Below are 27,701 nucleotides of genomic sequence, written 5' to 3'. Positions count from 1 at the left end.
GGTTAAGCCTTCTCTGGTTCCACCCCTTCACCTCTGCCTTGTAGCCATGGTGACTGCTCTACGATTGGCGGGGTTTGGGGTTCAAAGGCCTTGGCTCGGCCTCATCCGGGTCCTCCGGCTGTGGTCTCTCTAGGCTGATTGGGCAGTTTCTTTCACCCCTGATTGGCCGAGACCGGAAAAGACGGCGAAGAGCTCGTCAAGAGACCAAATACTAGGGTCGCAGGGTTCAAAATGGCTCCGGCCTCCTTCGCTGACGTAGAGAGCAGAACTTGGGTTCGCCCCTCCCTTTCAGTGAAGAAGGGAGCAGAACTGGGATCAGCTCGACATTTGGATGGTGCGAGCATCGATCTGCGGCGCTGGTGTTAACCCATCTCCCTCGGCTGGAGGAATCAGACCGCTCCTCCTTAGGTGATTTGCATAACATAACTAAATGCCCACACCTTTCTAATGTGACACAGTATGACAGAGTTGATCTCAACTCCGTTTTAAACCTTAAAAGCAGAAAAGGCCTAGCTCCACCCCTTTGTGAGTAGGTGCCGACCAGGCAAGGCCCGCCCCCTTTTAGGCAACCCGCGGCGGAATGGGTTAGGCCCGCCCCTTCCGTCCTATAATGTGTCCCGCAGACCTGGGGTCTTCCTCCTGGGTTGGACCCCTGGGACTTGGGCAAGCCAGAGCTTGGGCTTTTGTACGAGTTTGGGCCTTTTCTACAGTGACCCTCACTGTGGCCCAAGGAGCAGAACTAGGTAACAGTCCTCCCACTACCAGTGTTCTTTACATCCTCTGCCTCAGGGCCTGTAAACTCAAGCAGGGCTAAGGTGTGTCTGGCCGCGGGGACAGGCTGAGGGCAGTTCAACACCCAGATAAAAGGTCCCACGTGCCTCGAGTGAGGAAAGGTGAGAGGTTGGAAGATGCCAGTTGCCTAGGGGAGGGGGGGGAGGTGAAGGTACAGGATGCCTGTAAAGGTTTAGGAGAAAAGTTATTGATGAAGAAGTGGAAACCAAGGAGAGGAGTGATGGAATGCTCCTGGTAAAGGGATAGTAGAAGTATGGGGAAGAGGAGATCGGGCTGGAGAGGGAAGAGATACAAGACTACAAAATTAAGGAGGCATGCTCATCCAGAGTAATCTAGCGTTCTTATTTTTTATTTTATTTTATTTTTTTGGAAAGCAAACCTAATGCCCAGTTTCTATTGGAAAAGATGAGCCCAGACTTTATGTTGGGAAGAGGGGCTTTCTGCTTCAATGACTAAAGAGACCGATAGGAAGAAACTAGAAAAGCAAAAGTACTCAGGTTAAATAAAGACCGTGGGAGGACAGGGGCAGGGAGAGGGCCTGAGAGTATCCCTTCTCTTGAAGGAGGGAGCTGGACTGCTGGGAGATAGTGGGGGCGGGGTGGGGGGAGGGCAAAAGTCATGGAGAACCAACGAGAGCTGGAGGGTCAGGATGATGGAGCCCTGGAGAGAAGACGACAGGTGTAGAACTCAGTGCTTGGTATATAGTAAGTGCGTGAAAATATCTGGAATTGAATGGGGGACAGGAAAGAGGTTTTTGGAGAAGAGTTGGAGTTGGAGGGAATAAACAGCAGATAAGGGAGTTAAGGAGAATGGAAGAAACCAAGTGAAATTTCCAGGAAGAGGAGAGCTGATGAAGAAGGAATGGGCCAAGCAAGGGACACACAAGCCATGTGTGCTGAAAGGGAGTTGGAAGAAAAAAAGATGCAGCTGGAGCCAGAGAAGGCTAGAGACGGAGGCAAGAACCCAACCCAGCTCTCGCGGGGCGGAGCTACCAAGAGGAGACTGGTCGCTGCGGGGAGGAGATGCCTGGGTCCCTGGGAGGCGATTGGCAAAACGGGCCGCCCATCACCGCCCCCTACTTCCTGGCCCTCCCCGGAAACCAGCCCGCGTTGGGGAGGGGTTGGGGGGGGATAGCGGCAACAGCGGCCCCAGCCCTCAGAGAGACAGCAGGAAGGGAGGGAGGGAGCTGGGGGGACAACCCCCCACCATTCCTACCGCAATGGGCCCAGCCTCCCACTCTCACCTCCCCTCCATCGGCCGGGGCTAGGACACCCCCAAATCCTGTCGCCCCTTTGGCACCGACACCCCGACCGAGGCAGAGACACAGCCACCCGCCACCACCGCTGCCGCAGCCTGGCTGGGGAGGGGGCCAACCCCCTGGGCCCCCCACCCCACTGAGGTGGGGGCGGGAAAGGGATGGGAGGAAGCGGGAGGAGGGTGCTGAGAGGGACTTGGAGGAGGGGATGGGGGAGAGATTGGGTCTGGGAGGCGGAGGAGAGGGTGCTGGGGAAAAGAGAGGGGCCCTAAGAGGGAGGAGACCCGGAGACCCTGTGAATTTGGGATGGGGGTGTGGACAGAAAGTCCTGAAGAGGGAATTCCTGACACCTTCCCCAATTCCTTTTCCTGCCCTTTGGCCCCACATGACTCTTAGGGGGTTGTGGCCGGGAGAAGGCGGTTTATTTCCCTCCCTCCCCCAGCAGAATTTGCTTCCTAGGAATGCCCTCAGATACCTCTGTTTCCATCTAGGCACAGGACCTTTTTCAGTGGCCATCCAGACTGGGCTAGATCCTTACACACAGATGCTTTGTGGGGGGCCATGTTTTCTACATTGAGTCTGTGTGCCTTTGACATGTTTAATGGCTTATGTGCGGCTAGCTTCTCCCTATGCTACCCATGGATTGTGGAGAAACGATGTGTTATTTTCCATCAGGATTGCCCATTCTCCTGTCTTATGTCCATGTCTCATGTCCAGTCTTGACATTGTTCAAATGTGTGAGTTTTTATGTATTGCATCCATTATGTGGTTACATGTTTCTTGCACATTTTATTTTATGCTTTGGCATATTTTCTTTTGCGTGTAAAGATTATACCTTACTTGTTTTGGTTCATATATTATGTCCATGATCCTGTCACATGCGGTAGTCTTCAGTGTGGGATACTGTGGTTTAGTTAAGTAGTGTGCACTCCTGTTGTGGTTGGGTTGACCTGTTTGCTGCATGTGTTTTCCCAGTCAGGGTTCACACCACACCTATGCGTGCTCCTTTACATATTTTTCATATTTACGCTGATGTGACATGTCCACAGGATCTGTACTTCTGGTTATACATACTATTTATTTCATAATTTTATTGGCAGTATATTTTTGTGAGTCATATGCACATTAACCCATTTGGCACTCTGTGGTGCTTATTAATCCTTGGACATTTCTGCTCCAAAGAGGGTCACTTAATGTCATGTATTAGAGAAAAAGGTGACGAGGCCTCCATGTCCCCAGAGAACCATCCCCATATGCCTTACTTTGCTGACCTTCCTGGCCTGTGTCTCTTCACATACATTCTCTCTCCAGTGGCTATGGACAGCCTGTCTTCATGGATCTCAGTGCATGCCACAGGGTCAGCCCTGCTGTGCACGTTATCTGTCCCCCACTCTTTTTGCATTGTTGGCTTGTATTTGATGACAGCAGCATCTCTCCCCTGTGGCATGTTAATCCCCATTCTGTATGTTTCTCTTCTGCGTGAGATGGGATGCGCCATCTTGATTGTTGGTGCTTTCCCTTCGATGTGACCGTATATGGTATGTGCATTTCAGAGTAGGTTACTGTTAGGCTTCTTATGTTCACTGCTTTCTTGGTGACTTATTTTTTCACAGTTAATAGTCCTCAAGAGTGTAGCTAGCTGATTCTGATCATCTCTGTCATTAATTATGGCTGCGTGGGTGTGTGTTCAGCCTTATACTCTGTTCTGCACGTGTTTATCGAGCGTCCTCTCTGCCTCCTTCTGTCCCTTGGAGTTCCTACCCTCATGCCGCTTACAGACTGGGGAAGGAATAGAAATGCCAGGGAGCAGTTACATACACTGTGGTGTCAAAGTCAGTGGCTCTCAGACTTGTGTGCACACCAGACTCACTTGGAGGGCTTGTTAAAATACAGATTGTTGGGCCAAGGGCCCAGAATTTCTGATTCGGGAGATCTGGGGTGAGGTCCAAAAATATGCGTCTCTACACTTTGAGAACCAGTGATCAAGCTAAAAGTGTAATGAAAACTCAGGTCAGGTGGGGTTCAAGAAGGCTTCTAAAGCGTGACGCTGAGCTGTGTGAGGCAAGTGAAGAGGCAGAAGGGCATTCCAGCCAAGGGAACAGCCTGTTCGCAGCACAGAAGCAGGAAAGATCGTGGTGTGTCTGAGGAACTGGAGTTGGAGCGAAAAAGGCTTTTGTGGGGCTATGGCCTAAGATGGAAGCAGAAGTCAACTTGTCTAAAGGACCTGTAGACAAGACAGGGAAATGCTCGGACTTGTGTCGCAGAAAAATCTCTGTGGTTGCCATGTGGACAACGAATTTGAAGAGCAGAATTAGGAGCCCGTTGCAAATAGTCCAGGGGAGAAATGCTGGTCCAGACTTAACAGGGGCAGTGGGATAGAACAGCTCAGAGCCTAGTTTTAGACCTGGCAGGGTTTCCTGTTTCTCTAGTGCCTATTAACCTTCACGGATTGGCAACGGACTTACCTTTGAACACAGACCTTCTTGTCATTGGAAGGGAGTGCCTGTAGCCTTGCTGGGAGTGACAGGTATTTGCCTGAACACCATTTTGTGACTTCTGACCCTGCCCCCAACAATGGGGCAGAGTGGAGGAAGGAGGAAGAACCTAGAAGGCAGGTTCTGTGTGCCTGCCTGCACCTCTTCCTCCTGAACTCTTTCCTCTCCCAGGGCAGGTGGTATGATGTCTCTTTTACTCTCTGCCGTCTTTTTTTTTTCCACTTGGTCAGGTCTTATATATTGTATCTGCCTGACCAGGTTGCCTCCCGTGTCCCTGGAAGGGGGGGAAGGGGGCAGAAGGATTTGTTTGCGTGCCTGTGGAGGCAGGATTGATAGACGGTAGCTACTCCTGGTATGTCCATGGGTTTATCTGGGAACGGGAAGAGGGGTGGGGGTGGCTACTGTGGTGGAGAGGGGTTTTTCTAGTTATGCATTTACCATACATTGTTTCATCTGTTACTGGGAATGATTTTAAGCTTGCCTTCTGGTGTGAGCGGGTCAGTCTTTGTATGACCGTGCGGGTTTGTGTTTGCATTAGTGACAGAGCCTTTATTCTTGGCAGTGCGCTCTTGAGAATGTCTGTGGGTGTTTTGTCCCTTAACTGTATCTGCTGTGTGTACACCTATGTTTATACATACGGGCCGCAGCGTAACTGTGGTTAGGAGTATAAGCTGCTTAGCTTTAAACTAGGAAGTGCCTCTTAGGAGCCGTATCACCTCAGGTAAGTTATTTAACCTCTCTGGGCCTATCTCCTATAAAATGTAAATTGTGTGGTTCATATTTAAGGGTTTAACATAGTCTATAGATCAGCTCTAATCCAACAGAAATATAATGCAAGCCACATGTAATTTTTAAATTTCTGGTATATACACCAAAAAAGGTAAAAAGGAACAAGGTGAATTTAATTTTAATAATATGAACCCAGTATTCCGAAAGGTTAAGATTTCAAACTGTAATCAATACAAAAGATTACTAACGGGATATTTTACATTCTTTTTTTAATTCAAAGTCTTTGAAATCTAATGTGTATTTTACACTTCCCAACACATCTCAATTCAAAGTAGGCCACATTTCAAGTGCTCAGCAGCCATATGTGGCTGGTGGCTACCATGTTAGACAGTCAGTCCCAAGACCTTACCAGCTACAAGTCTTAGTTATTGCTGTTATTACTGTCCTTTTATCATGTTTCTGTGAGTTGTGGATGTCCGTGCCTCATGTCCCTCGCCTTTGTGAATATTTCTGGAGCCTTCCAGGATGGGTGGGAAAGCAATCCTGAGTTTCTGTACCCTCCCCCACCCCATCCTGTGTCTCTGGCCCTTGTCCTCATAGCTCCCCAAACCCTGCCTTCTGTGCCCTGCCTGCCCCACTCCCCTCCAGGAGCCAGGCCCACTGTCCCTTGCCCTGTCCCCTGCAGGTGGCCAGAATGGAGTTGTGGCCAGGGGTGTGGACTGTGCTGCTGCTGCTGCTGCTCTTCCTGCTGCCCGCCCTGTGGTTCTGCAGCCCCAGTGCCAAATACTTTTTCAAGATGGCCTTCTACAATGGCTGGATCCTCTTCCTGGCTGTGCTCGCCATCCCTGTGTGTGCTGTGCGAGGACGCAACGTCGAGAACATGAAGTGAGGGCCAGGGGCTTTTGGGTGATGAGAGAACCTAAGAGTCAGAAGGGAACAGTGGATGGGGAGGATGTGGGGTGTGTAGGGAACGTAGAGAGAGCCCAGGGACAAGGAAGGGGGGAGGACTGCGAAGATGCCCTGAAAGACGGTGGGATGAGGGGAACTGAGGCATGCAGACGGACAGCAGTGGTTCCTGCTGGAACCCCTTGCCATGACCCACAGGATCTTGCGCCTGATGCTGCTCCACGTCAAATACCTGTATGGGATCCGAGTGGAGGTGCGTGGGGCTCACCACTTCCCTCCTTCACAGCCCTATGTCGTGGTCTCCAATCACCAGAGCTCACTCGACCTGCTTGGTGAGATCCCTCATAGGGCACGCCTCCTTGCCCTTCCTCCTTCCCCAGAATCTCCTCCTCTAGGTGCCCTCACCTCCCCCTCATCTGAATGTTGCCCCCTGGCTCCCTTTCCCCCCCTTCCCCCTGGCCTTCTCACCTGCATAAGCAGGCTAATATTTGTTTAATCACCTCTTTCTCCACTCAGGTCTTCCTGCCGCCTCCCCTCAGTCTCCCTTTTCCTTTATCTCCAGTCCTTAGTAGCGTGGCTGATGACCGGCTTCCCATGACACTTTGCCTCCTTTGGCCTTCACCCACCCCACTTTTGCCATAGGGATGATGGAGGTACTGCCAAGCCGCTGTGTGCCCATTGCCAAGCGTGAGCTGCTATGGGCCGGCTCTGCTGGGCTGGCGTGCTGGCTGGCAGGAGTCATCTTCATTGACCGGAAGCGCACAGGGGATGCCATCAGTGTCATGTCTGAAGTCGCCCAGACCCTGCTTACCCAGGACGTGAGTCACCCTGTGGTAAAGGAGGGTCGGGGCATTGTGGAGTAGAGCAGTTGTAAATAAACTGAGATGCAGGGCCAGCGGGCCTCAGAGGTCCCATTACAGTGTCACAACCATGTTCTGACCCCTCTGTGTATGTCTTCTTGACCCTCTGTCTTCCCCAGGTGCGGGTCTGGGTTTTTCCTGAGGGCACGAGAAACCACAATGGCTCCATGCTGCCTTTCAAACGTGGCGCCTTCCACCTTGCAGTACAAGCCCAGGTAATTACTACTTCCCCTTCTGCTACTGAGCCCCTAGCTTTCACCATCCCTTTCTTTCTTGGCTGAGGCTTGTCATGGGACCTTGGAAGGGAACTGTGGGCTGTTTGCTTTTCCCTTTCCCCAGGTTCCCATTGTCCCCATAGTCATGTCCTCCTATCAAGACTTCTATTGCAAGAAGGAGCGCCGCTTCACTTCGGGTGAGGGCTCTGAGTAGACCTGGGTATGGGGGTGGCCAGAATGGCCTTGGATGAGAGAGGCTAGAGGGATGTCCCCACGAGGGAGGAGGATTGGTTGGTGTCAGAACTGAGATGTCCAAAGGATCATCCAGTGTGACCACACATCAACCAATAAATATTTATTAAGCACCCACCATACCCTGCTACGTGGGTAACACTCGGTCCCTCTAAGAGGGGTCATTACTGTCCAGTGGGAGAGATAAGGCCTGTGGGTGCAAGGCTGTAATAACACTTGGCAGTAAAGGCTAAACTGAGACAATGGGGGCTGAAAGGGTGCTGAGGAGGTGTCTGCAGTGGGGGGTGGGGAAGGCTTTGTGCAGGAGGGCCTCAGAACAGGTAGCAGCTGGCAAGCAGAGGGGCAGTTGTCCAGGGTGCGGAGAAGAGAACTGAAGGGAGTAGCAGGAGGGAGTAGCAGGAGAGCTCAGAAACTGTGCCCCACCTGTGGGCAAAGGCCTAGGTAGACAGGCCATGATGGTGCTCACCCCCTCCCAGGGCGATGTCAGGTACGGGTGCTGCCCCCAGTGCCCACAGAAGGGCTGACACCAGATGACGTCCCAGCTCTGGCTGACAGAGTCCGACACTCCATGCTCACCGTTTTCCGGGAAATCTCCACCGATGGCCGGGGCGGTGGTGACTATCTGAAGAAGTCTGGAGGGGTGGGCGAGGCCCGGCTCTGAACTCCCCTCCCATCTACCCCCCACCTTCCTCCCACACCTACCAGCCCAGTGCGCCCTGAAGCAGGGCCAGTCCCTCTTCCTTGTTTCTCCTTTTCCCACTGTTCTCCTCTTTGGAATCTTCAACTTCTGAAGTGAATGTGGATACAGCACCCCTCCTTGCCCCTTACCAGCTCCCCCCATGGACTCTCTTGCCTTGGTGCAGTCTCCACGCTGACCCCCCTCCACCTCCTGTGCCATCTTGTCTGTGGGACGGTTGCCTCCCCCTCATCTCCAGTGGCTCACCTACACAAGGGTGGGGACACGCCGTCCTTTCCCCAGTGGACCCTCTTCCTTTGTGATCTTCTCTCCCTCTCCACCCCACACTGGCCAGTGGACTCATCCATTCTGTGGAACAATACCCTCCCACAAGTCCACAGATTCAGTGGGCTTACCTATTTGTGAGGACTCCTCACACTGTGGCTGGAAGCGATGCCTGGAACATTCCTGGCTTATCCTGGGAACACTCTTCAGCACCTTCACACTCCCGCCCATGGAGCCTCCTGTCAGTGGAGGCTGGACCCTTCTTACTCAGAGGTCCCATCCTGCCCATAGCCAGGTGCCCAGGGGTAAGCATACTCCTAGATGCCAATTTGGTCTCCACATTTCTGCTTCCCCCTGTCCCTGTGGTACAGTTCTTCAGTGGTCCTGGCCCCAATCCAGTCCCGTGCAGCCCTGTTGTACCATTCTAACCACACACAAGGGAAGAGGCAGACATCAGGTGCTGTACTCACTTCTGCTCCGTGGGGAATTGGGAAAAGGAACTGAACCCTGGCTGGAAGGGATGGGAGGGCTTTTAATTTATTTCTCTTTCTTTTGAGGCTTCCCCTCTCTGAGCCAGTTTTCATTCCCTCCCTGTGGCATTTACCACTCCTGCCTCCCACCCCAGACCTGTGCCCACAAACTGGGGAGGTGGGCTGGGAGCAAAAGGAGAGGGCAGGACCCAGTTTTGCGTGGTTGTTTTTATTAATTATCTGGATAACAGCAAGAAACCGAGAATAAAGATTGAGAGAGAGAGAGAGAGATCTGGGCACTTTCTGGCTGCATTTGTTAAGGCATTAATGTGGTTCTCACCCAGGCAACCTGCCCCAGCCAGAAGACTCGGGTGGGCCCAAGGCACCCATCTTCCCTCCCTCCCTTCAGTTCTTGGAAGTTTCCATCACTCATCGCTCCTTAGTGGCAGATAACCTTATCCGCACTTCCCCACCTGGCTGATCCCAGGGGATTAGCAGGGCCAGTTTCTGTATAAATTAGGGGACGGGGACCCGGGCTCTGGAGAGGTTCCTTTTCGGCCGACTGAGGCCTGGGCCCAGGCTATTGTCCTCACAGGAGCCTGGTGAATGACAAGGAAGCAAGCAGACACATTGGCTGTAGACTCCTGGGGCTGGCAGGGCACTGGAGAGACTCTCACCCAATAATAAGTAGATTGGGGACAGGGTACCAGATGAAGGGGTGAAGTGTAGGTATCTAGGGACAGTATGGGGAGACTGAAGTATTGGGGAAGAGAAAAGTGAACTAGGGAAAGGTGTCTGGGAGAGCTGGGGGCAGCTATTGGGCGATGGGGGTTCAAGCAAAGAGGGGCATGAGGACTCACAGGCGCCTAGCCTCTCCTCCAGCAGCAGCACCTGGTCACTGAGAGACTCAATCCTGTCGCTGCGGCCCCATAGCTCTGCCACCTTTTCTGGCTGTAGCTCTTCAGGTGGCATGGGCAGTACAGCTCGGACCCAGGCCCCGGCCTGACCAGCCCACTACAAAAGAAGAGACACCTCAAGAGTGTTGGGGGTGGGGCGCACCCTGCCCCAAGGGCTTGGCCCACATCCACTCACCTGCTCCAGCCGCTCCAGGCGCCCTTGCAGCTCCTGAATCTCCCGCCTCAAGGCGCGCTCGTCATGTTCTGCTTCCCGAACTGAGACAAAAGAGAGCGTCACCCACTGCCCAGTCGAGTCCAGGCCCTTGCTGCCACCCATACTCCCACTCACCCGCCACACTGAGGATGCTGGCGCTGGGTGGGGGCTCCAGGACCCCCTCTGCGCAGGTGTGCCCGTCTGGGCCCAGCACCAGACCTTGGGGACAGCCGCAGGTGAAGCTGCCTGCCGTGTTGATGCAATGGTGCGAGCAGAGGGTGATGCCAGTCCTACACTCATCCACGTCTAATTAAGAGGAGAGGGTAAAGGGTTGGGGGCGAGCTGGCGCCCCGAGGGTGGTAAGATCCTGACACCACTGGAGGTTGGGGGGGTGGGGTGGACAACTCACCCACGTGACAGTGCTTCCCACCCCAGCCTGGGGCGCACTCGCACTGCTCTGGCCTGACACAGATGCCTTGGTTCAGACAGGGCTTGGCGCAGATAGCTGTGGGTACAGAAGGGCGGTTCAAAACCCAGGCCGGGCTGCATGCCCTGTCCCCAGGCCCAGGAAGACCCAGCCTCACCTTCATCACAGGTGAGCGCCCCTGGATGCCGCTTCTTCCACCCTTGGCAGCACACAACGTGGGTCTGCTGCACCTCCCTCCTCACCTCCCTCCATGCCACTCGGTATGTGGTCCTAGAACATAGGCCTGGCTCTGAACATTGGTTTATGGGCTTTGGTCTGGGTTCTTGAGTTCTTCTTGAAAGACTTCCAGAGTCCAGGCTCCCAGCCCTCACCTGTAGGTGCTGCAGATGCGCCTTCCATTGCACACGGTCAGGTAGGGCTTATACACCGGTTGGCTGTAGGACTCATTGTAGTGGAGGGGGACCACCAGCATCTGCTTGGAGCAGACCCCCTGACTGCACCCAGGCCAGAGAAGGTGAGTGAGACTGAGTGGGCCAGGCCCAGGGGGCCAGGAATTCCACTCCCCTCAAGGCTCCACTGAGACCCCTCCCTGGAAGTGTAAGCCTCACCCCCATTCTAAAAGTCATAGTTTTGCCACCTGTTGAAGTCCCACCCCTAGCAGGTTTCCTGAAGACCTCGTACCTGCCCCCACCCCCTCTGTCATCACCTCTCTTTGAGGGATCCACCCTTGGCCCCCTGGACTGACATCAGTAGCAGGAGGAATGAGAGTCCGCCTAAGAGAGTGTACAGTTCATCCCTGGAGGCCATGATTCTCCTTGACTCCAAACCCTGCAGGCTGCAGGCAAGAGGAGGTTAATGGAGGCCCTTCCCCTCTCCTGTAAGCACTCCAACTCCAGCCCTCCAAGAGCAGTCTGCTAGTGCCCTCTAAGGGAGTCAGCACATTCATTTGTACACACTTGCACTAGCCACCAGGACCGTCTACACCTGCGTGTACATTTAACGTGACCCCTTCGTTCAGCACACACGGTGCCAGCAGCATCATGCAAGTGCACACCCCGACACACTCCCTCCACCTCCCCTCCACACAACACAGTTAACTCTCCTCCAGGACCCTCCTATCTGTAACATGCCCTCTCTTCTATCTTAGTTTTTCTATCTTCAAAGCCTCAGATACTCACCATTACACCCCCCACACCCTACACCCAAAACCATGCACCTAGAAACTACCTTAAATACATCCCTACTACCTCCCACACCAACACCCCTCACACACCACTTCCCCAACTCACACTCATTCTACTGCTGATCCCCCATTGACATGGTCTCCCCACCTGTATCTCCCTCTCTCCTGGAGACTTCAAGCCGACCAGCAGCAGCAGCAGCAGCAGCTCAGCCTGGTGGGCGGGTTGGGCAGGCTGGGAAGGAGAGGAGGGGCTGGGCCAGACAGAATCCTCCCCTTCTTGCCCCCTCCCACAAGCCTTCATAGTTCCTGCTTGATCTGCTCCATGGGGTACAAGTCCCATTATCCTTGCCACTGCCCCAGCAAAGGGCCCCCCAGAAATAAATTTCCAACCCTCTGAGGCCCCTTATTTCTGGACTCCCCAAATCAGCAGAGGCTACAGACTCTGTAACACCACCAGTACCCCTGGCCCTTGCCACACCCCTCAACCCAACAGAGTGGGGGAGAAGTGAGGGGCAGGGGCAGGGAGAGAGACAGAACTGGCAGAGAAAAGCAGGGTCAGATCATGGGAGAAGAGGCAAGATCAGCTGAAGAAAGAAAGGAGGGCAAGTCGTCACAAAAGGCCAAGGCGGCCGGGGTGGGGGTGGGGGGCAGCCCAGGGCACTCGGGGAAATTGCCCCATTTCTTGATGACATTTGTTAGGGCTGGGGGTGGGGGGCAGAGTTGAGTCAGCCACAACCCCCCATGTGAGAGTAGACAGGGCCCTATTGTCTCCACCAAAATTCCTTCTTTCAAGGAAGAGGCGGCTCATTGTCCAGCCCCTCACTCAACTGTGGCCTACAAAGGTCGAAAAGGGGTGCAACGAATGCCCACCCTGACCCTTAGCCCCCTCGTCTAGCCTGGGGGTGGCAGGCGCATTCCACCCATGAGGCTAGGGCACAAACCACTGGAGGCCTGGGCTCAGCCCCCCAAGCTTAGGCTGGGACAGGAAGAGAATTGTCCTCTGCAGGAAAGAACCCACAGAGAACCAGGAACCCACACAGAATGGGCATTTAGAGAGCGGAAACACCAAGGGGGTCCCACCCCAGACCAGGCATCCGGGCACCCAGACTGCGGGCTCTCCATCCCCACCCTCCTTGGGGAGCCAGGTCCCCCTCACCTGGAAATGAGCCAAGCCACACTGAGGAAATGGAACTTTATTTCCATTAATACAGGGTTAACACCCATTCAATGGTAGCTAAAAGAGGGGCTGGGGCCTCAAAGAAACTCGGCTCCCAGGGGGTACCCCAACACTGAACATAGGGACTGGGGGATCCCCAAACCTGAGATGGGCCTCACAGGCCATAGATATTCCCCAACACTGACATTTCTAGAACGGAACTGTCCCCATAGGGGAGCCTCAGAACCCCACTCTCATGGGTAGTCCTTCCTGGGAGTTGGGAGGGCTAAGGAAAAGGGAACATGGGGAGAACAGAAGCTAAAAATGACCTGAGTGGCCTAGAAGGAGACCCCTGTAGTGGGCAGGGGCTGGGTTCTCCTTCTGTGCAGCCAGAGACGCGGCAGCAGCAGCAGCGGCAGGAGCAGCCACAAGTTAAAAACCTGGCTTCTCTCTTCCCAACCTCGGCCTTGGGAGGGTGAGAGAGCACGGAGCAAACCCCAGACCTGAGGTGGGGAGACCAGGATTTGTCATGTACAGAGGATAAGAGGAAGGGGTCCTGGGAGCCCTGGTTGGTACGGGCAGTGTGGGAGCAATGGGGTGGTCACAGGCACACCAGAGCCTGACATCTGCTTTCCAAGGCCACCGCTTGGTCTCTGGGCAGGGGAGTTCCTGGGAGATCCCCGAGGACATCCTCAGGAGAGCCAAGGTTCAATGCAGGTCTCATATAGGGTACGGTTGGAGTGCCAGGCCGTGTGGGAGATCCCAGCCATCGGACACCTCACTATGGCTCCCCGGGCCAAGAGAGTCTTCAAGCCAAAAGAATCCCGCAGATAAACCTTCAAGGTAGGTGAAGGGTCACAGAAGACAGACGGAGAGACAAAATGAGTTCCTGCTGGTGTCCAAGGTCCCCTCCCCAGAGTGAACCCTTCCGCTCTCAAGGGCCGGGGGCAGGGAGGGCTACAGACTAAGGTGGGACAGTGCGTGAAGAAGGGGCAGTAATCCCAGGGGGCTCACCGCTTGCTCCTCCATCTCCAAGACCGTTTCATTTGCGTCATAGAAACCAAAGAAGCTACAAAGAGATTGAGGGTGGGCAGGGGAGGGGGTTATCAGGACAGCTGGAGAAAAGCAAGGTAGGCTAGCAGACTTCAGGAACTCATGGCAGCAAGGAAGACACTCAAAATACTTAACTGGATATCATATACCTTGTGAGGTGATACACTGAGGCTACAGCATGGCTTTTGCAGAGTCCCATCAAAAATGCATAACCTGAACCTTCTCTTGAGGAGACAGCCGACAAACCCCAACTGAGGGACATTCTGTAGAACGGCTGGACCATACACCTCAAAAACTTCAATGTCAGAGACAAAGACTGAGGAAGTATTCCAGGAAAAAAAAGAGACTCAAGAGACATGACAAGTAAATGCGACTCATGATCCCAGGTTGGATCTTGCAATGGATTTCTTTTTTCCCTATGAGGACAACTGGAAAATCTTTGAATCAGGTCTACAGAGTACCCCTATCCATGTTAAGTTCCTGACTTCGATCACTGTATTGTGGCTATGTAAGGAACGTCCTATACGCAGGAAAGACACTGACATACTGAAGTTTTAGGCATAAAGAGACCTCATGTCTACAACCTACTCTCAAACGGCTTATACCGCGTATATATATTCAGAGAGAACGGATGAGGGCATAAACATGGCAAAATGTTAACAATTAGAAAATCTAGGTGAAGAATACGTAAGATTGATTTTGTAATACTTTGCTAACTTATTAAGTATGAAATTATTCCAAAATAAAAAGGTCTTAAAATTTTCAAAAGTAATATTTAACTGACATGGGCCGTGCGTGGGCGCCGGCCAGGAAGAACGAACACTAACAGTGTTAAGTCCAATAGGCTACGGCAGCAAAGAGAGGCCGCTACCCTAACTTTAGAGCATCAACAAAGGCTTCCCAGTGAGGACTCCCCTAGGGAAGGCTGTGCCCCAGGCAAATGAAGAGCAGGAGCAAAGGTACAGAAGTGAGGCACAGCGGGGTGCGCAGGGGGGAGGTGGCTGGAGGCCTGGAGGCCCTGCTGAGGGGCTGCATTTCACCAGGTGAGCAGCGGGGGCACACAGACCTGGATTTGAACTCCAGCTCTGCCGCACGCTCCCAAACGTGTGTGGCTGAGCACAGTACTGATTCTTTGTCCTAGACGAGAATCCTTCCCTTGCAGAGGGGAAGTGAAACCCCGTGTTTCAGTTAGATAGCCTGACTTCACCAGTTACTGACTTGGTGAGGATTAAATAAGGGTTATTTGACAAGTGCTTAGAACAGTGACTTGGCCTCTATAACTGAACTATTACTATCTTCATAGGGTTGTGGAGGTAAAATAAGATAGAATAAATCCCATCCCACGGGAGTCCCATGACTCCTTCCCTTAAAACCCTCCAATGCCGTCCCATCTCATTCAAAATAAAAAGTCAAGGGCCATGGTTGCCAAGAGCTGGGGGGAAGCAGGGTTGGGGAGTTAATGTTTAATGGCCATGGAGTTTCAGTTTGGGAAGAAAAAAAAAGTTCCAGAGATGGATGGTGGTGATGGTTACACAAGAATGTCAATGTGCTTAATGCCACGGAAGTGTACACTTAAAATGGTAAGTTTTCTGTTATGTATATGTTAGGGGGAAAAAACCAAGGGCCTCACTGCCCTACAAAGGCTCCACATCACTGGCTCCCCACTACCCCTTTCATCTCTCCCACCCTCTTCCCAGATCCCCACACTCTAGCCTCACTGGCCTCCTTATTCCTCACACCTGCCCCAGGACCTTCGTAGATGCTACTCCTTCCCGAGTCGTTCCCCACCCACCCCCCAGATTGTTTCACAGCTCCTTCCTTCACTTCCTTAAGTTTCTACTCAAATGGCAACTCTTCCAGGACTTCTCTGGCCACTGTCTGACATAGGCTCCAGTCATCTTCCAATCCTTTCCCCTGCCTTGTCTTATCACCACCTGACATAAATATTTACATTTATTACCCGTCTCCTACACTACTAGATGGTAAGCTGCGTAATAGCAGGGGCACTCCTCTTTCATTTACCGCTGCATCCCAGTGGCCCAGAACAGTGCCTGGGCATACATACAGTGCTCAATAAATATTTGTTGAGGACTAAAGTAGCTTAGGTGACATTACAGATCACTCGTGATGATCTGCAACAGAGGCCCACACATAGCACGATGGAGCCATGGCTTTTCCTGAGAACAGGATGGAGCGGACGGGGCCGGAGGCTATTACGGAAGTCCAGGTATGTAAAAGAGGTGGTAGGAACATAAAATGGCATGGAACTATACACACGCATCCTACCAACGACAAGTCCCTGGTTTTGAGATTGTGCTGTAGTTATATAGGGTGCAATCACAGGGAGAACTGGGTGAAAGATACGTACCCAGGACCTCTCTAAACTATCTTTGCAACTTCCTGTGACTCTGTAATTATCTGAAAGTTAAAAGTTTTTACAAAGCAGGGGTTTAGGGATGGAGAGAAAGCAGAATCTGCAGGACTTGGTGACTGGTGGATACAAGGAGTTGAGGGATGACAACTCATGTTTTGGTCTTAAGTGACAGGATACATGGAGTGTGGGGCATGAAGTGAACAGTGGGAGGTACAGGCCAGTTTCAGGCATGAGATAAAAATTGATAGGGGGTTGGGGGATGTCCTTAGTCAATCTTCAGGGTGTATCGAGCATTGTCACCACAGTCCCTTATTACCTAGACTGCCAGGGGGTAATAACACCATCATCAGGGCCCCCAATCAGCACCAGGCGGCCCACACGAAGAAAGTTCTTCCTCCATGCTGAAGAGGGGGAAGAAAAGAGCTTGAGTCAGTCACAGGGGTCAGGCCAGGTTGGAGAGGGAAACATAGGGGGTCAAGAGAGGCACAAAATGCGACCCAGGTAGGAGCCCAGGGTCTCACCAGTGGCATTGGGATGATCTCTTTCCCCATTGATCAGGGCCAGGAAGCTACTGGCATTGAGGTACAAGTCATCATGGTGGGGGTCTAGGTACAAACAGCAGTTAGAACGGTAGTCAGAGAAGCAGGGAAAAGAGGCAAGACCAGAGGCTGGAAGGCCAATTGGGAGATTACAATAATAGACAAGGTGAATACTAAAAGTAATGATAATAATAATTGTAAACACAAGAGCAAACACCTTTATCCAGCACCTAGGATGCCAGGTACTGTTCAAAGTACATTACATTCATTAATTTATTTAATCTTCACAACCCCCTATAGTGTAGATACTATATTATTATTTTACAGATAAGGAAAACAGTCACAACCAAATATTTACTACCTGGCCTTTTAAAGAAAAGTTTGCTGGTCCCTGCCCCAGACTATAGTCTGAAGCAATAAGGTAAGACACATGAAGTGTTCTGCACAGTGCCTAGCCACATAGTAAGTGCTCAATACATGTAAGTTATCTGCAGCATCACTGCCACTGGGTATGGCACACGGGGAGCAGCAGGCCCTACCCCCAGGGCGCCCTCTCCACGCAGACCCCAGTCTGGCCTCCCCTACTCACCGTGCCAGTAGTTGCAGATGGAGAATTCCTGGCCCCAGGGGCTGTAGCAGATCCGGTAGAGGTTAGACCTCATGGAGGTAGGGAAGAGCCACTTCAAATAGTCCGTATCTGGTAAGAGAACAGCAGTGTCCAGTGGCCCCAAACCTGTGTCCCCAAAACTCAGGACCCCCTATGGAGCTCACCATCCCCACTCACCTCCATACTGTCCCATTTGTGGAGAGGAGAGAGAGATGAAGGAATCCACATTGTGCTCATCCATGACAGAGAGCAGGGCCCGGCACACCAGGCCTCCTGGAGGCAGAATGCCACATTAGGCTGGGACTTAGCGACAGCCAGGCCAACAGCCTCCCCGCTCGCCCCACCCCCCCCTTGTCGGTAAGGAGACTGAGGCCCAGAGAAAGCAGGCACATCCTGTGGCAAAAGGTTACACGTTGTGTAAGTGACAGAGCCGGAATTCGATTCTGGGTCTTCTGACTCTAACTGTAGGGTACTTTTTACTGCTGCATTATCCCTTATGTCCAAGAACCATGGGTAATGGCAAAAGGGGACAGCAGTGCAGGGAGCCTCCCTCTCACTGAGGACACAGAGATAAGACCCAGGTGCTGAGGGAAGTCAGGAAAGTAGGGCTCAGGTACTAGGGCTCTGGCTGGAGCAACAGGGTTCAGGAAAGGGGACGCTAGGAAGCGTCCCTCAGATTGGGATCACGCCTCGGATAGGGCGTAGACGTTGGGATGGGGAGGGCGCCTACCCTGCGAGTAGCAGATGAGATGCACCCCCTCAGGGGCCTTTGCCATGATGGGGGCCACAGCCTCTCCGAACCCTTGCACCTGCTCCCACAAGGGTCGCAAGCTCTCTCTCCCATCGAAGAGATCGAGCACTGTCACCACAGTCCCAGCGTGTGTCTGTGGGAAGGGGGCAATGCTGCACCAGGGCATGGACTATGAAGCCCCTCCACTCCGCACCCCCGGCCAGCGTCCACATGCCTCCTGCGCCCTGCCAGCACCAGGGATCTCACCCCTCGACTCTCCCAACGCCAGCACCAGCTCCTCTAGGAGCTGAGCAGGCCCGGAAGGGCAGCTTTCAGTTCCCCATTCTCCTTCCCCCGTCACTACATACGCCTCCAACGTCCCACAACCGGGTGTCCCCTGCCAGACCTCGTTGATGTATTCCAGCAGGTGGCGGAAGCTGTATGAGCTGTCAAAGAGCCCGTGCACCACGATGACCGGTTTGTAGGAAGCGCGATGGGGGGCGGGGGCTGCGGGCAGCAGCAGCGGCGGCAGGAAAGGCAACAGGAGCAGGATCCCCGCCGGGGGGAGCCGCAGCCCCCCGAGGCCGAGCATGCTCCCGCCTGAGAAGGGGGCGATGAGGGCCTGTGAGAGAGATGACAACACACTCTCCCCTCGGAGCAGACGCCTGGCAATCAAGACTCCCCCACCCCACCCGTGTTCACACTAGGTCCAGGTCACAAAATAGCCTACTTTGAACTTACTACAGGGCTGCAGGGAAACACCCCCCCCTACACGTAGACTCACCGACGCGCACCCGAAACCCCGCCCCCAACTCAGCGTGGACTCAGTCCCTAGGCCCAGGATCTTCCTAATGCATCATCCCAGTCATGCACGACTCTGGGTTTTGCAAGAAAGACCCCTGAGCAGCAACGCAGGCTCCTGGAGAACGCAAGCTCCCACCTGGCCTAGGTCCGTGAGCCTGGCTCCGCCTACTGTTTACTTCTCCCTAAACTGGAACCCGCAGGGGGGAGAGGAAGGGTGTAAGAAGAGCGCGCGCAGGGGAATGACGGATGGGAGAGGGGAGGCGGCTAGGGGTCGCGCTTCGCCGTCACGTCCGGGGCTTTCCCCGGCAACCGTGCCCGCGTCCCCTGTAACGCAGGCCGGGACCGGAGGGGCAATGGAATATTCCACTGCATTCCGGGAGCGGGGGAGGAAATAGGCAGAGCGATCCATTTAGACCCGTGGGGAGAGGAAGAAGCAGCAAACATATCCTGGGAATCGAGAGGAGGCAAGCCCAGGCGCCCTGCTGCACCAGTGACCCGAGGGTCCGATTTCCTGGCCTTGATTCGCCCCACTTCCCAATTCAGGCGTCCGGCTCGGCGGCGGAACAGGAGTTCTCTTTCCCCCAGGGTTGGGGGCGGGGGCGCTGGGGAATAGACTGGGGAAAGGCAGTCCTCCGCATTTCGTCCGGATCGGGGCTGAAGCCTGCCCAGGCGGACCCCACCCCACCCCTGCCCGCCCGCCGGCCGGGCCCAGGTCAGCGTCTTACAACTCTTCATTATGAAGTGCGTGTAGTGCCCTTGTCTCCAGGGACGCGAAGAGTCCTCGAGGCCCCTCGAGCTAAAAGTGCAGCCTGGCCCAGTTTCTCCTGGCCTACTCTACTCCGCTCCCGGTGTACGACCCACCTCCAAGGGGCGGAGGGCCCCTGGGGCAGCGCTGACTCACGCTCGCGTGGTTTCCACCAGTCTTTCAACTTGAGGGACCCCCACAATCTGCCCTTAGCTGGGAGCTCCTGTGGGCGGCTTCCGACGCAGAACCTCGCACTGCATCCAGACTTCCGAGCTCCAAGCGTCCCGCACCTCTGCCTGGGACCCCTTCCCGATACCTAGGTGGGCTTTTACTTAGCATTTAAAGGCGTTTCCCTTGAGGAAAAAGGATTTTGCAGCTTGTCTGAATCCCTCGCTCTAGTCACAAGGTCTTTGCAGGCCTAAAGTCTCTCAATAAAACCGATTCGTGCCCCGAGGTGTGTGATGTGAGGATGGGCTGGCTGTAGGGGTCAGGAGCTCACGCGAACGCCTTGGAAACCAGAACGACTAGTTTGGGGCCGTGACCTAAATGTCTGGAGCCTGGGACTGGTCCAGGCGAGGGCGTCAACTCTGTAGCCTCCGTTTGGACGCGGAGGGGAAGGACACAGCCCGGGAGAGCGACTGCCTCAGGCGGGGGGATGGGAAGTACTAATCTGAAGGTGGAGGCAGGGGGGGTTAATGATTCCCCGACTGTGTTTTTGCAAAAAGCCCAACTCCTGTACGTCTCGGTAGACTCCCTACCTTCACCTTTCCTCCCCATATAAGTGCTCCCAAGATACAGTGAACAAATAAAAAGACCGCAATTAGAGCTGTGCTCCGACCTCCACCTCCCCTACTCCCCCCACCTCCGCCACCCTTCCCCCACTCCTGTCTATTCAGGAGGTGGCGTTGCGTCTTGGCACGGGTCGTGGGTGGCTGGGTGGGATTTTTAAAAATGGATCTGAGCACTGATGCGCCCAGGAACTCTAAGAAGCCCAATTATCAAAGGGGGAAAGGGAGACCAAGCACATATTCCCAAAACAGAGTTGCCAGAAATGTGCTGATCCACCCCTCCTTCTCCCAAAGTGCTCAGCTCCTTCACCCTGGAGGAAAAGGTATCTTTGCATCCCCCAAGCTTCCTCTCTGTCCTCCCACCCCCACTCCCCCACGCACAGGCCCGACTCCCACTCAACCACTGTAGACCCAAGCCCCCCACTTCACCTGCAGTTCACCCCAGGCCATAACCCTGGCAACTCTTCAAGCCATCGCAGGTCTCAACTATGCAGTTCTCTCTCCTACACAGTTATCTTTCCTAAAGCGGGGGAAAGTAGAGCTGAGGATTTGGAAGAAGATCCTGAGAACTCGCAGGGACTCTGAGGGAAGCTGAGGAGGGGGCCCCTGACTAGGGTGAACCAGATCCCGTCGGGACTGGGGTATTGAATCCACTGAGCACCTGCTCATTTCCTCCTACAATGTAATCACTACAGCCAGTCTTAGAGGGGAAGACTCTAGAGAGTTCTCCCTCCCTCCTTCCTTCCCTTAGTCCCACCCGCCTTGCCTGGTCTTGCTTGCCTCCCTGTTTCCATGACAACTCCAAGGGAGCCCAAGCTGGGGGCTTGAGTGCCGGGGTGAGAGGAGGAGAGACGGAGTGAGGGTACCTCGGAAACTCTCCCCCTCCCTCTCCTCGGTCCCTTTAAGCTCCCCCCCCTCCCTGCACTCCCTCCGCCCCCCGCCGCTGTCTTCATCTCTCCATCTCTGCTGCTGCCGGCTGCGCAATCCGCACACCGAGACTCTGAGACTCCGACGCCAGCCAGGGACCCCGACTCCCGCGACAGGGACCCTGTCCCAACGAGACCACAGGCATGTCATCGGAAAAGTCAGGTAAAAAACAACAACAAAACCTGCCCTTTCCACCATCTCCAGACTCTTCCCCCCATCCTTGGCCCCAACCCCCTCCCTCCCTTACCTCTCCCTGGGGGGGGGGTGATTCTGTTTCATTCCCCTTCTGTCCAGCTCTCAACCCCCCATCCCCCTTCTCTTTCTATATCCCCACCTTCTCTTCCTTTCCTCCTTCCAATCTCGCCTCGTCCCCTTGCCAACAACATGGAAAGGGGACAGGTTGAAAGGGTGAGGGAAGTACAAGAGTGGCCTAGCATCAGCCAGGTACTGCAGGGATAGCATCACTGGGAGTGACAGATGGACAGATGACACTGGCTTGCATGGAGACATCCAGTAGAGATATATAAAGATATGATCAGAGGGAGGTTGTCAGGGGAGTAAAATCCAGAAGACCCTTCTTTATCTGCCCTAAAAGAGGTAGTGGGATTCCCAGAGAGGCTAGGGCACCACTTCCCAGGGCAAGAAGGCAGAGTGGAATATGTCATCCTACATGTGTTTATACAACTGTTGAATTGAGCACATGTTAACACAGTGTTGCATGTCTACACATGTGCACACACAGGACTAGCTCAGATGGGCAAGCCTGGGGCAGCCATAGCTTGGGTGGCAGGTGAAAGCTTCGGACACGGTGCTGAAGATGGAGAGGAGTGGAGGAGAGTTGCGATCTCAAAACTAGATTGAAAGAAAGAAGGGGGGGTGGAAACACGGCCTAGATACAACCCCTTTTCTGCCCCAAGTACAAGAGATGGCTTCTCACCCATCTCCTCTGTCTCTCCCATTATCTTTCTCCATCCCTGGCCCTCTGTGTCTCCCCCTACCCCCTTCCTTATCTCTTCTCTGCCTGTCTTGTCTCTGTCCCTGTACCTTCTCCTCTGCTCACCACCCCCAGGCCTCTCAGACTCAGTCCCTCACACCTCTCCACCACCCTATAATGCCCCCCAGCCTCCGGCCGAACCCCCCGCCCCACCCCCACAGGCAGCCCCCTCCTCTCACCATCACCACCACCACCACTACCACCAGTCCGGGACCGCCACCCTCCCGCGCTTAGGGGCAGGTGGCCTGGCTTCTTCCGCGGCCACTGCTCAGCGCGGTCCCTCATCTTCCGCCACTCTGCCACGGCCACCACATCACGCCCCGCCCGGCCCGGCCGCCGGGGCGCCACCACCCGGCTGCGCTACCTTGCCCCGCATGCCACCCGACCCTTACCTGCAGGAGACTCGCTTCGAAGGCCCACTGCCCCCGCCGCCGCCAGCCGCCGCCGCTCCGCCCCCGCCGGCGCCCTCTCATACTGCCCAGGCTCCGGGCTTCGTGGTGCCCACGCACACTGGGGCGGTAGGCACGCTGCCACTGGGGGGCTACGTAGCCCCCGGCTACCCCTTACAGCTGCAGCCTTGCACTGCCTACGTGCCGGTCTACCCGGTGGGCACGGTGAGTACAGGGCGGACAGGGGCCCGGGAGGAAGGGGTGGGGACACAGTGGGGGCTGGTGGGATAAAGAAACGGGGCCAGGGGACCGGGCAGGTTCCTAGGACAAGGCCTAGAGAGAGGAGGGACTGAGGAAAGGCTTGGGAATGTGTGTGTGTGTGTGTGTGTGTGTGTGTGTGTGTGTGTGTGTGTGTTGTGTGGGTTGGGAGGGGGGAGGATCTGGCAGTCAGTTGGGGTCAGAGATCAGGGTCTGGGAAGGGGAACGGAGCACAGAAGCCCAGATGAGGTTTGAAAGAAGGAAAAGAGGGAGGGGAGAAGAAATGAAACCTGGGGACCAAGGAGGAGAAGGGAGAAGAAACCTGGAACTGACTTGAGTAGGGAAGGCCAGGCAGATATTTGGGGAGAAGAAACAAGACCCGAAGTGAGCCCGGGCAGCACTGGTGAGGCCATACCTTGTGGGGAGGGAGTGTGGAGACCGCTAAGAATATAGGGTAATGATAGCAATAAAGAGAAGAGAGGGACCTACATAGAATTTATGGGTGTCCCGGAAGGGTAGTGGATAAGTTCCTTTGAGAAGCAACGTGCAAGAAGGATGCTTTAAAAAACCACTCTGCCAGACGCAGGATGTTGGTGGGCTCAGAGAGGATCGGAATGACGTCCTCTGTCCTCTCCCTGCAACCTTTCCTCCACAGCCCTATACAGGCGGGACCCCGGGGGGAACTGGAGTAACTTCCACGCTCCCCCCGCCGCCCCAGGGCCCAGGGTTGGCCTTGCTGGAGCCCAGGCGCCCGCCGCACGACTACATGCCCATCGCGGTGCTGACCACCATCTGCTGCTTCTGGCCAACGGGCATCATCGCCATCTTCAAGGCAGTGCAGGTGGAAGGGGAGTAGAGGGCGGCGTCTGGGAAGGGCAGCCTCACTCGGTTTTTCTTAATCTAACGGAGTGCTGGATGTCCTGGGGAGCATCTCAGAGGGCGCAGCAGCTCTGATCCTCCTTCTTCCGCCCTTCCCCCGCAGGTGCGCACCGCCTTGGCCCGCGGAGACATGGTGTCTGCCGAGATCGCTTCACGCGAGGCCCGGAACTTCTCCTTCATCTCCCTGGCGGTGGGCATCGCAGCCATGGTGCTCTGTACTATCCTCACCGTAGTCATCATCATTGCCGCGCAGCACCACGAGAACTACTGGGACCCGTAAGGACTCACCCGGCCCGGCCCCACCCCGCGCCCCTCAACCTCCCAAGCGCGCTCTGCAGCCACGCCGCGGATCCAGCGGGTGCCCCGCACACCTGCCTCTGGGGCCACCAAATTTCGATACATCCTAACCTCGGCCTTCACGGAACTTATCGCCTTGCGGGCACGCTCCGAATCCAGTTCCTCAGGAACCCCGAAAAAAAACCCACCCCCAGAAATACTACTTCCCGGGATCCCCGCCAAATGCCCGGCCCTCAGTCACTCCAGTCCCCCTCCGCCCCTAAATGCAGCGCCCCCAGCCAGGCACCTTCGGTCTCCGCTCCTCAGCCGGAGACGGGTCCCCAAAGCCCCGCCTCCTCTGTAGGCTCCGCCCCGGCTCCGAAAAACCCCGCCTCCAGGTCGGCAGGCTCCGCCTTCCTCTCCGTCCCCGCGGGGTGATTCAGTCCAGTGATTGGGTTGTGGCGGTAAGCCTCGCCCCAGACTGACAGACTCTTCCCCTTCTGGCGCAGGGACCTAGCCCCGAGGTAGCCACCTCCCCACGCTCTCTCGTTTTTTTCGTAGTACAGTTTTGTCTCCTCCAGCCCGGTCTCTTCCTATTTTCTTGCTAATCCCAGAACCTCTACTTTTGGTATTTTTGGAATGAGATTTGGGAGGTTCCCAGTTTAGAACCTTTCACCCTGGGATGACGAAAGTCCCCGTTCTCTGTAAATATCCCCTTCCACCTATCCCAACCAGTGGGCAGCTGGGCAGAAGGTAACCCAGGGTACGGATCTCCCCACGTCGGGAGGAGCCAGCCCGCTCCCCGCTCCCCTCGGCAGTCCCCACCTTGTTCTGATTTGTGTGTGAGTGTGTGTGTGAATTTCTGAAAGAATATTAAAGAGACTAAGTGGATTTATCAACCGCAATTCCGAAGACTGCAGCCTTGCAAAGACCCTCCTCTTTTGTTTGCTCCTTTTACCTCCCCTCAGCTTCCCTTCCAAGGGAAAGAGAGATAAAAGAAAACTGACAGAGACAAAAGTGGAAGGAAAAGATCTCCAAGACACCAGAAAGACAGACACAACTATGGGAGCTGGGGACAGGGCGGGGGGGGGGGTGTCTCCTTAGGAATCCTACCAGGGAGATCTGGTATGAGGTCCATTCTTGGTGGGGGTTTCTTTCCCTAGCACATTTTCCACTTTCTACTAAACTGGGCTTAGGGCTTTGAAGAGAGAGGATTTATAAGTAGACCCAAGTATCTAGCCCCAGAACTCCAGGAAATCAGGAGAAAAGAACAGACTATTCTGAAGAAGTTGGTCAGGAACAGGGTGACAGGAAAAGATGCCAACTGCCTACAGCTGTTCCTGCCTTCAGGCCAGAGGGTGGCAAACCACTTGGATTAGCGCCCTACATCGTTGTTGCACGTGTATAGGCAAGGGAGCAGAGTGCTATGGGAGGCCATCTCAGCCCATTCAGGTTGCTATAACAAAAATACTATCGACTGGGTGGCTTATAAGCAACAGAAATTTATTTCTCACAGTTCTGGAGGCTGGAAGTCTGAGAGCATAGCCTAGTCGGGTGAGGGCCCTCTTCTGAGTTACAGACTTCTCATTGTATCCTTACTTGTTGGAAGGGGCAAGGGAGCGCTGTAGGGGTCTCTTTTATAAGAAGCACTAATCCCATTCATGAGAGCTCCACCCTCTTGACCCAAGCACCTCCCAAAGACCCCACCTCCTAATACTATCAAATTGTGCATTACGATTTCAACATATGAATTTTGGAGGGAACACAAACATTCAGATCACAGCAGAGTCCCAGGGAGGAGGGCACTAGGCTCTCAAAGTCCAGCTGGAGCTAGTTGCCCTCTCCTACCCTGAGGTCAGCCAGGAGGCCTCTGGTCGGGGTGGGGGCAGTGCATAAGCAGTGGACTTGGTATCTTCATCTGTACACCTGCAGGCCAGGGTTCTATGCTGAATTTGCACATTCAGACAACGTGCAGACACCATGCAGGGTGCTGGCGAGACATCTGCTGAAACGATGGATGTGAACGCTGACCTCATGGGGTTTACGATCTAGAAGGAAATCCATACACCGAGACAGGAGATATGAGAGGAGGGATGGGATGGAGTATGGAAATAGTGGGCTCTCCTTGGGAGGTTTCAGATTTTATGTGGTTTGCTCACCAAACAGCTCGAAAAAAGAATTCACATTTGCAGCTTCCCCTTCCTCACCACCTACTCACTAACTCCTTAAATAAATATTGTCAGGGATATGTCTGTGTCTCTCTTTTTTTCATACCCACAATTTCTTAACCCCCCCTTTTTTTCCAAATTTCTTAACCCTTTAAAATATGCTTCCACTCCCTACTCTACAGAAACTGTTCTCTCAAATTGTACCCAATGACCAGAAGTTACCAGGAACCAAAATCAATGCTATTTGCATAGTGTGGGCACACTGCCTCTCTGAACCCTCTTATGTCTGTCCCTTGACCCTAGATTCTCCAGTTCTCCTGGTTCAGGGACATGTTATCTTTCCCCCCTCTACTTCTGCACATACTTCTAATCATCCCCCCTCCTCCTCTCCTCTTTTTTTTCCTCCTCGTCTCCCCTAAGTGTCTGTCTCTAGATTTTTTCCTTTTCTGAGATTTTTACCTTGAAAATCTCATCTACTCCAAACTCGGATATCATTTCTAACTAAATGTTTCTCAGCCATAGACTGAATGTTTGTGTTCTCCCCCAGATTCATATGTTGAAATCTAATCCTAGTGTGATGGTGGGGTCTTTGGGAGGTGATTAGGTCACAAAGACAGACCCTCATGAATGGGCTTAGTGCCCTTATAAAAGAGATCCCAGAGAGCTCCCTTTCCCCTTCTACCACATGAGGACACAGGGAGAAGAAAACCTTCTATGTACCAGAGGGGGCTCTCACCTTATACCAAATCTGCCAGCACCCGGATCTTGGACTTCCCAGTCTCCAGAACTATGAGAAATTTCTGTTGTTTATAAGCCATGCAATCGTGTTTTGTTACAGCAGTCCGAGTTGACTGAGACAGTCTCCAACCTATATACATGTAGGCATTCTTCCAGTGCCTGTGGAATACGGCCACATGGACCACGCTGCTGATCCTCTAAGCTCAGTATGTTCCAAACCAAAATGATGAAATGCCATGGAAAACCTGCTTCCCTGTTTCTGTTAAGGGCACCATTTCCCCATCATCCTTATCTGAAAACTCGATGCTTCCTCCATCTCCCTCTGCCTTTACTTTTGGTGTGCTGTCAAGCCAAATCAATTCTATCACAGAATATCTTTTGAATCTGTAACTTTTCCCCAGCCTTGTCTGAAAAATGACCTCATCTGGGATTGCTACAACAGCTCCTCTAAAAGGTCTCCCTACTTCTTACCTCTTGCAGCTCCCAGTCTCTCTCAACACTGTTGTCCCTAAACACATTTCTTTTATAACTTCACTGCTCAAAAGCCCTTCAAGGTTCCCTATTGCTTACTCCATTATTTATAAAATTGTAATCTGGCCTTCAACCCCTTCCATAATTTAA

General features: G+C 53.9%; 4 protein-coding genes across 16 annotated transcripts; 2 read left to right on the top strand and 2 right to left on the bottom strand.

The window, feature by feature from the left end:
- The first annotated feature begins 457 nt into the window (after window positions 1-457).
- AGPAT1 (1-acylglycerol-3-phosphate O-acyltransferase 1) lies at window positions 458-9,226 on the top strand. Of its 3 annotated transcripts, none has more exons than XM_044378255.3 (7): window positions 458-743; window positions 5,957-6,156; window positions 6,376-6,509; window positions 6,820-6,995; window positions 7,157-7,252; window positions 7,377-7,449; window positions 7,981-9,226. In XM_044378255.3, exons 2-7 carry the CDS (start codon window positions 5,966-5,968, stop codon window positions 8,163-8,165), a joined length of 855 nt encoding a protein of 284 aa, XP_044234190.2. In that variant the 5' UTR covers window positions 458-743; window positions 5,957-5,965; the 3' UTR covers window positions 8,166-9,226. The 3 variants fall into 3 exon arrangements, with proteins under 3 accessions (XP_044234190.2, XP_026338362.2, XP_057160803.1); XM_026482577.4 differs by lacking the exon at window positions 458-743 and adding an exon at window positions 2,060-2,191; XM_057304820.1 differs by lacking the exon at window positions 458-743 and adding an exon at window positions 2,314-4,894.
- On the bottom strand, window positions 9,149-12,742 carry EGFL8 (EGF like domain multiple 8). Of its 3 annotated transcripts, XM_057304817.1 has the most exons (9): window positions 11,804-12,742; window positions 11,179-11,307; window positions 10,844-10,966; window positions 10,630-10,742; window positions 10,455-10,550; window positions 10,181-10,351; window positions 10,028-10,107; window positions 9,796-9,949; window positions 9,149-9,534 (listed from the first exon to the last, which is right to left on the bottom strand). In XM_057304817.1, the coding sequence occupies exons 2-9, from the start codon at window positions 11,277-11,279 to the stop codon at window positions 9,452-9,454; spliced, it is 921 nt and encodes a 306-aa protein (XP_057160800.1). In that variant the 5' UTR covers window positions 11,280-11,307; window positions 11,804-12,742; the 3' UTR covers window positions 9,149-9,451. The 3 variants fall into 3 exon arrangements, with proteins under 3 accessions (XP_057160800.1, XP_026338348.1, XP_057160799.1); XM_026482563.4 differs by having other exon boundaries at window positions 11,179-12,742; XM_057304816.1 differs by having other exon boundaries at window positions 9,149-9,949; window positions 10,844-11,307.
- Window positions 12,743-12,833: 91 nt separating this feature from the next.
- On the bottom strand, window positions 12,834-23,718 carry PPT2 (palmitoyl-protein thioesterase 2). Of its 9 annotated transcripts, none has more exons than XM_057304818.1 (10): window positions 22,765-23,718; window positions 20,881-22,230; window positions 18,521-18,736; window positions 18,115-18,268; window positions 17,562-17,657; window positions 17,367-17,474; window positions 16,760-16,843; window positions 16,555-16,639; window positions 13,826-13,880; window positions 12,834-13,647 (listed from the first exon to the last, which is right to left on the bottom strand). In XM_057304818.1, exons 2-10 carry the CDS (start codon window positions 20,899-20,901, stop codon window positions 13,504-13,506), a joined length of 963 nt encoding a protein of 320 aa, XP_057160801.1. In that variant the 5' UTR covers window positions 20,902-22,230; window positions 22,765-23,718; the 3' UTR covers window positions 12,834-13,503. The 9 variants fall into 9 exon arrangements, with proteins under 9 accessions (XP_057160801.1, XP_044234189.2, XP_044234187.2 ...); XM_044378254.3 differs by lacking the exon at window positions 22,765-23,718 and adding an exon at window positions 19,055-19,105 and having other exon boundaries at window positions 20,881-21,312; XM_044378252.3 differs by lacking the exon at window positions 22,765-23,718 and adding an exon at window positions 19,055-19,105 and having other exon boundaries at window positions 18,521-18,714; window positions 20,881-21,311.
- On the top strand, window positions 21,411-25,088 carry PRRT1 (proline rich transmembrane protein 1). The gene is made up of 4 exons (XM_048225770.2): window positions 21,411-21,540; window positions 22,448-22,986; window positions 23,675-23,860; window positions 24,002-25,088. The coding sequence occupies exons 1-4, from the start codon at window positions 21,522-21,524 to the stop codon at window positions 24,176-24,178; spliced, it is 921 nt and encodes a 306-aa protein (XP_048081727.1). The 5' UTR covers window positions 21,411-21,521; the 3' UTR covers window positions 24,179-25,088.
- The last annotated feature ends 2,613 nt before the right edge of the window (window positions 25,089-27,701 follow it).

Source organism: Ursus arctos, unplaced genomic scaffold (assembly GCF_023065955.2).
Source record: "Ursus arctos isolate Adak ecotype North America unplaced genomic scaffold, UrsArc2.0 scaffold_31, whole genome shotgun sequence".
In the NCBI taxonomy this organism is placed as follows: Eukaryota; Metazoa; Chordata; class Mammalia; order Carnivora; family Ursidae; genus Ursus; species Ursus arctos.
Note: the sequence above shows the minus strand (reverse complement) of the source record. Positions and strands in the feature narration are given on the sequence as shown.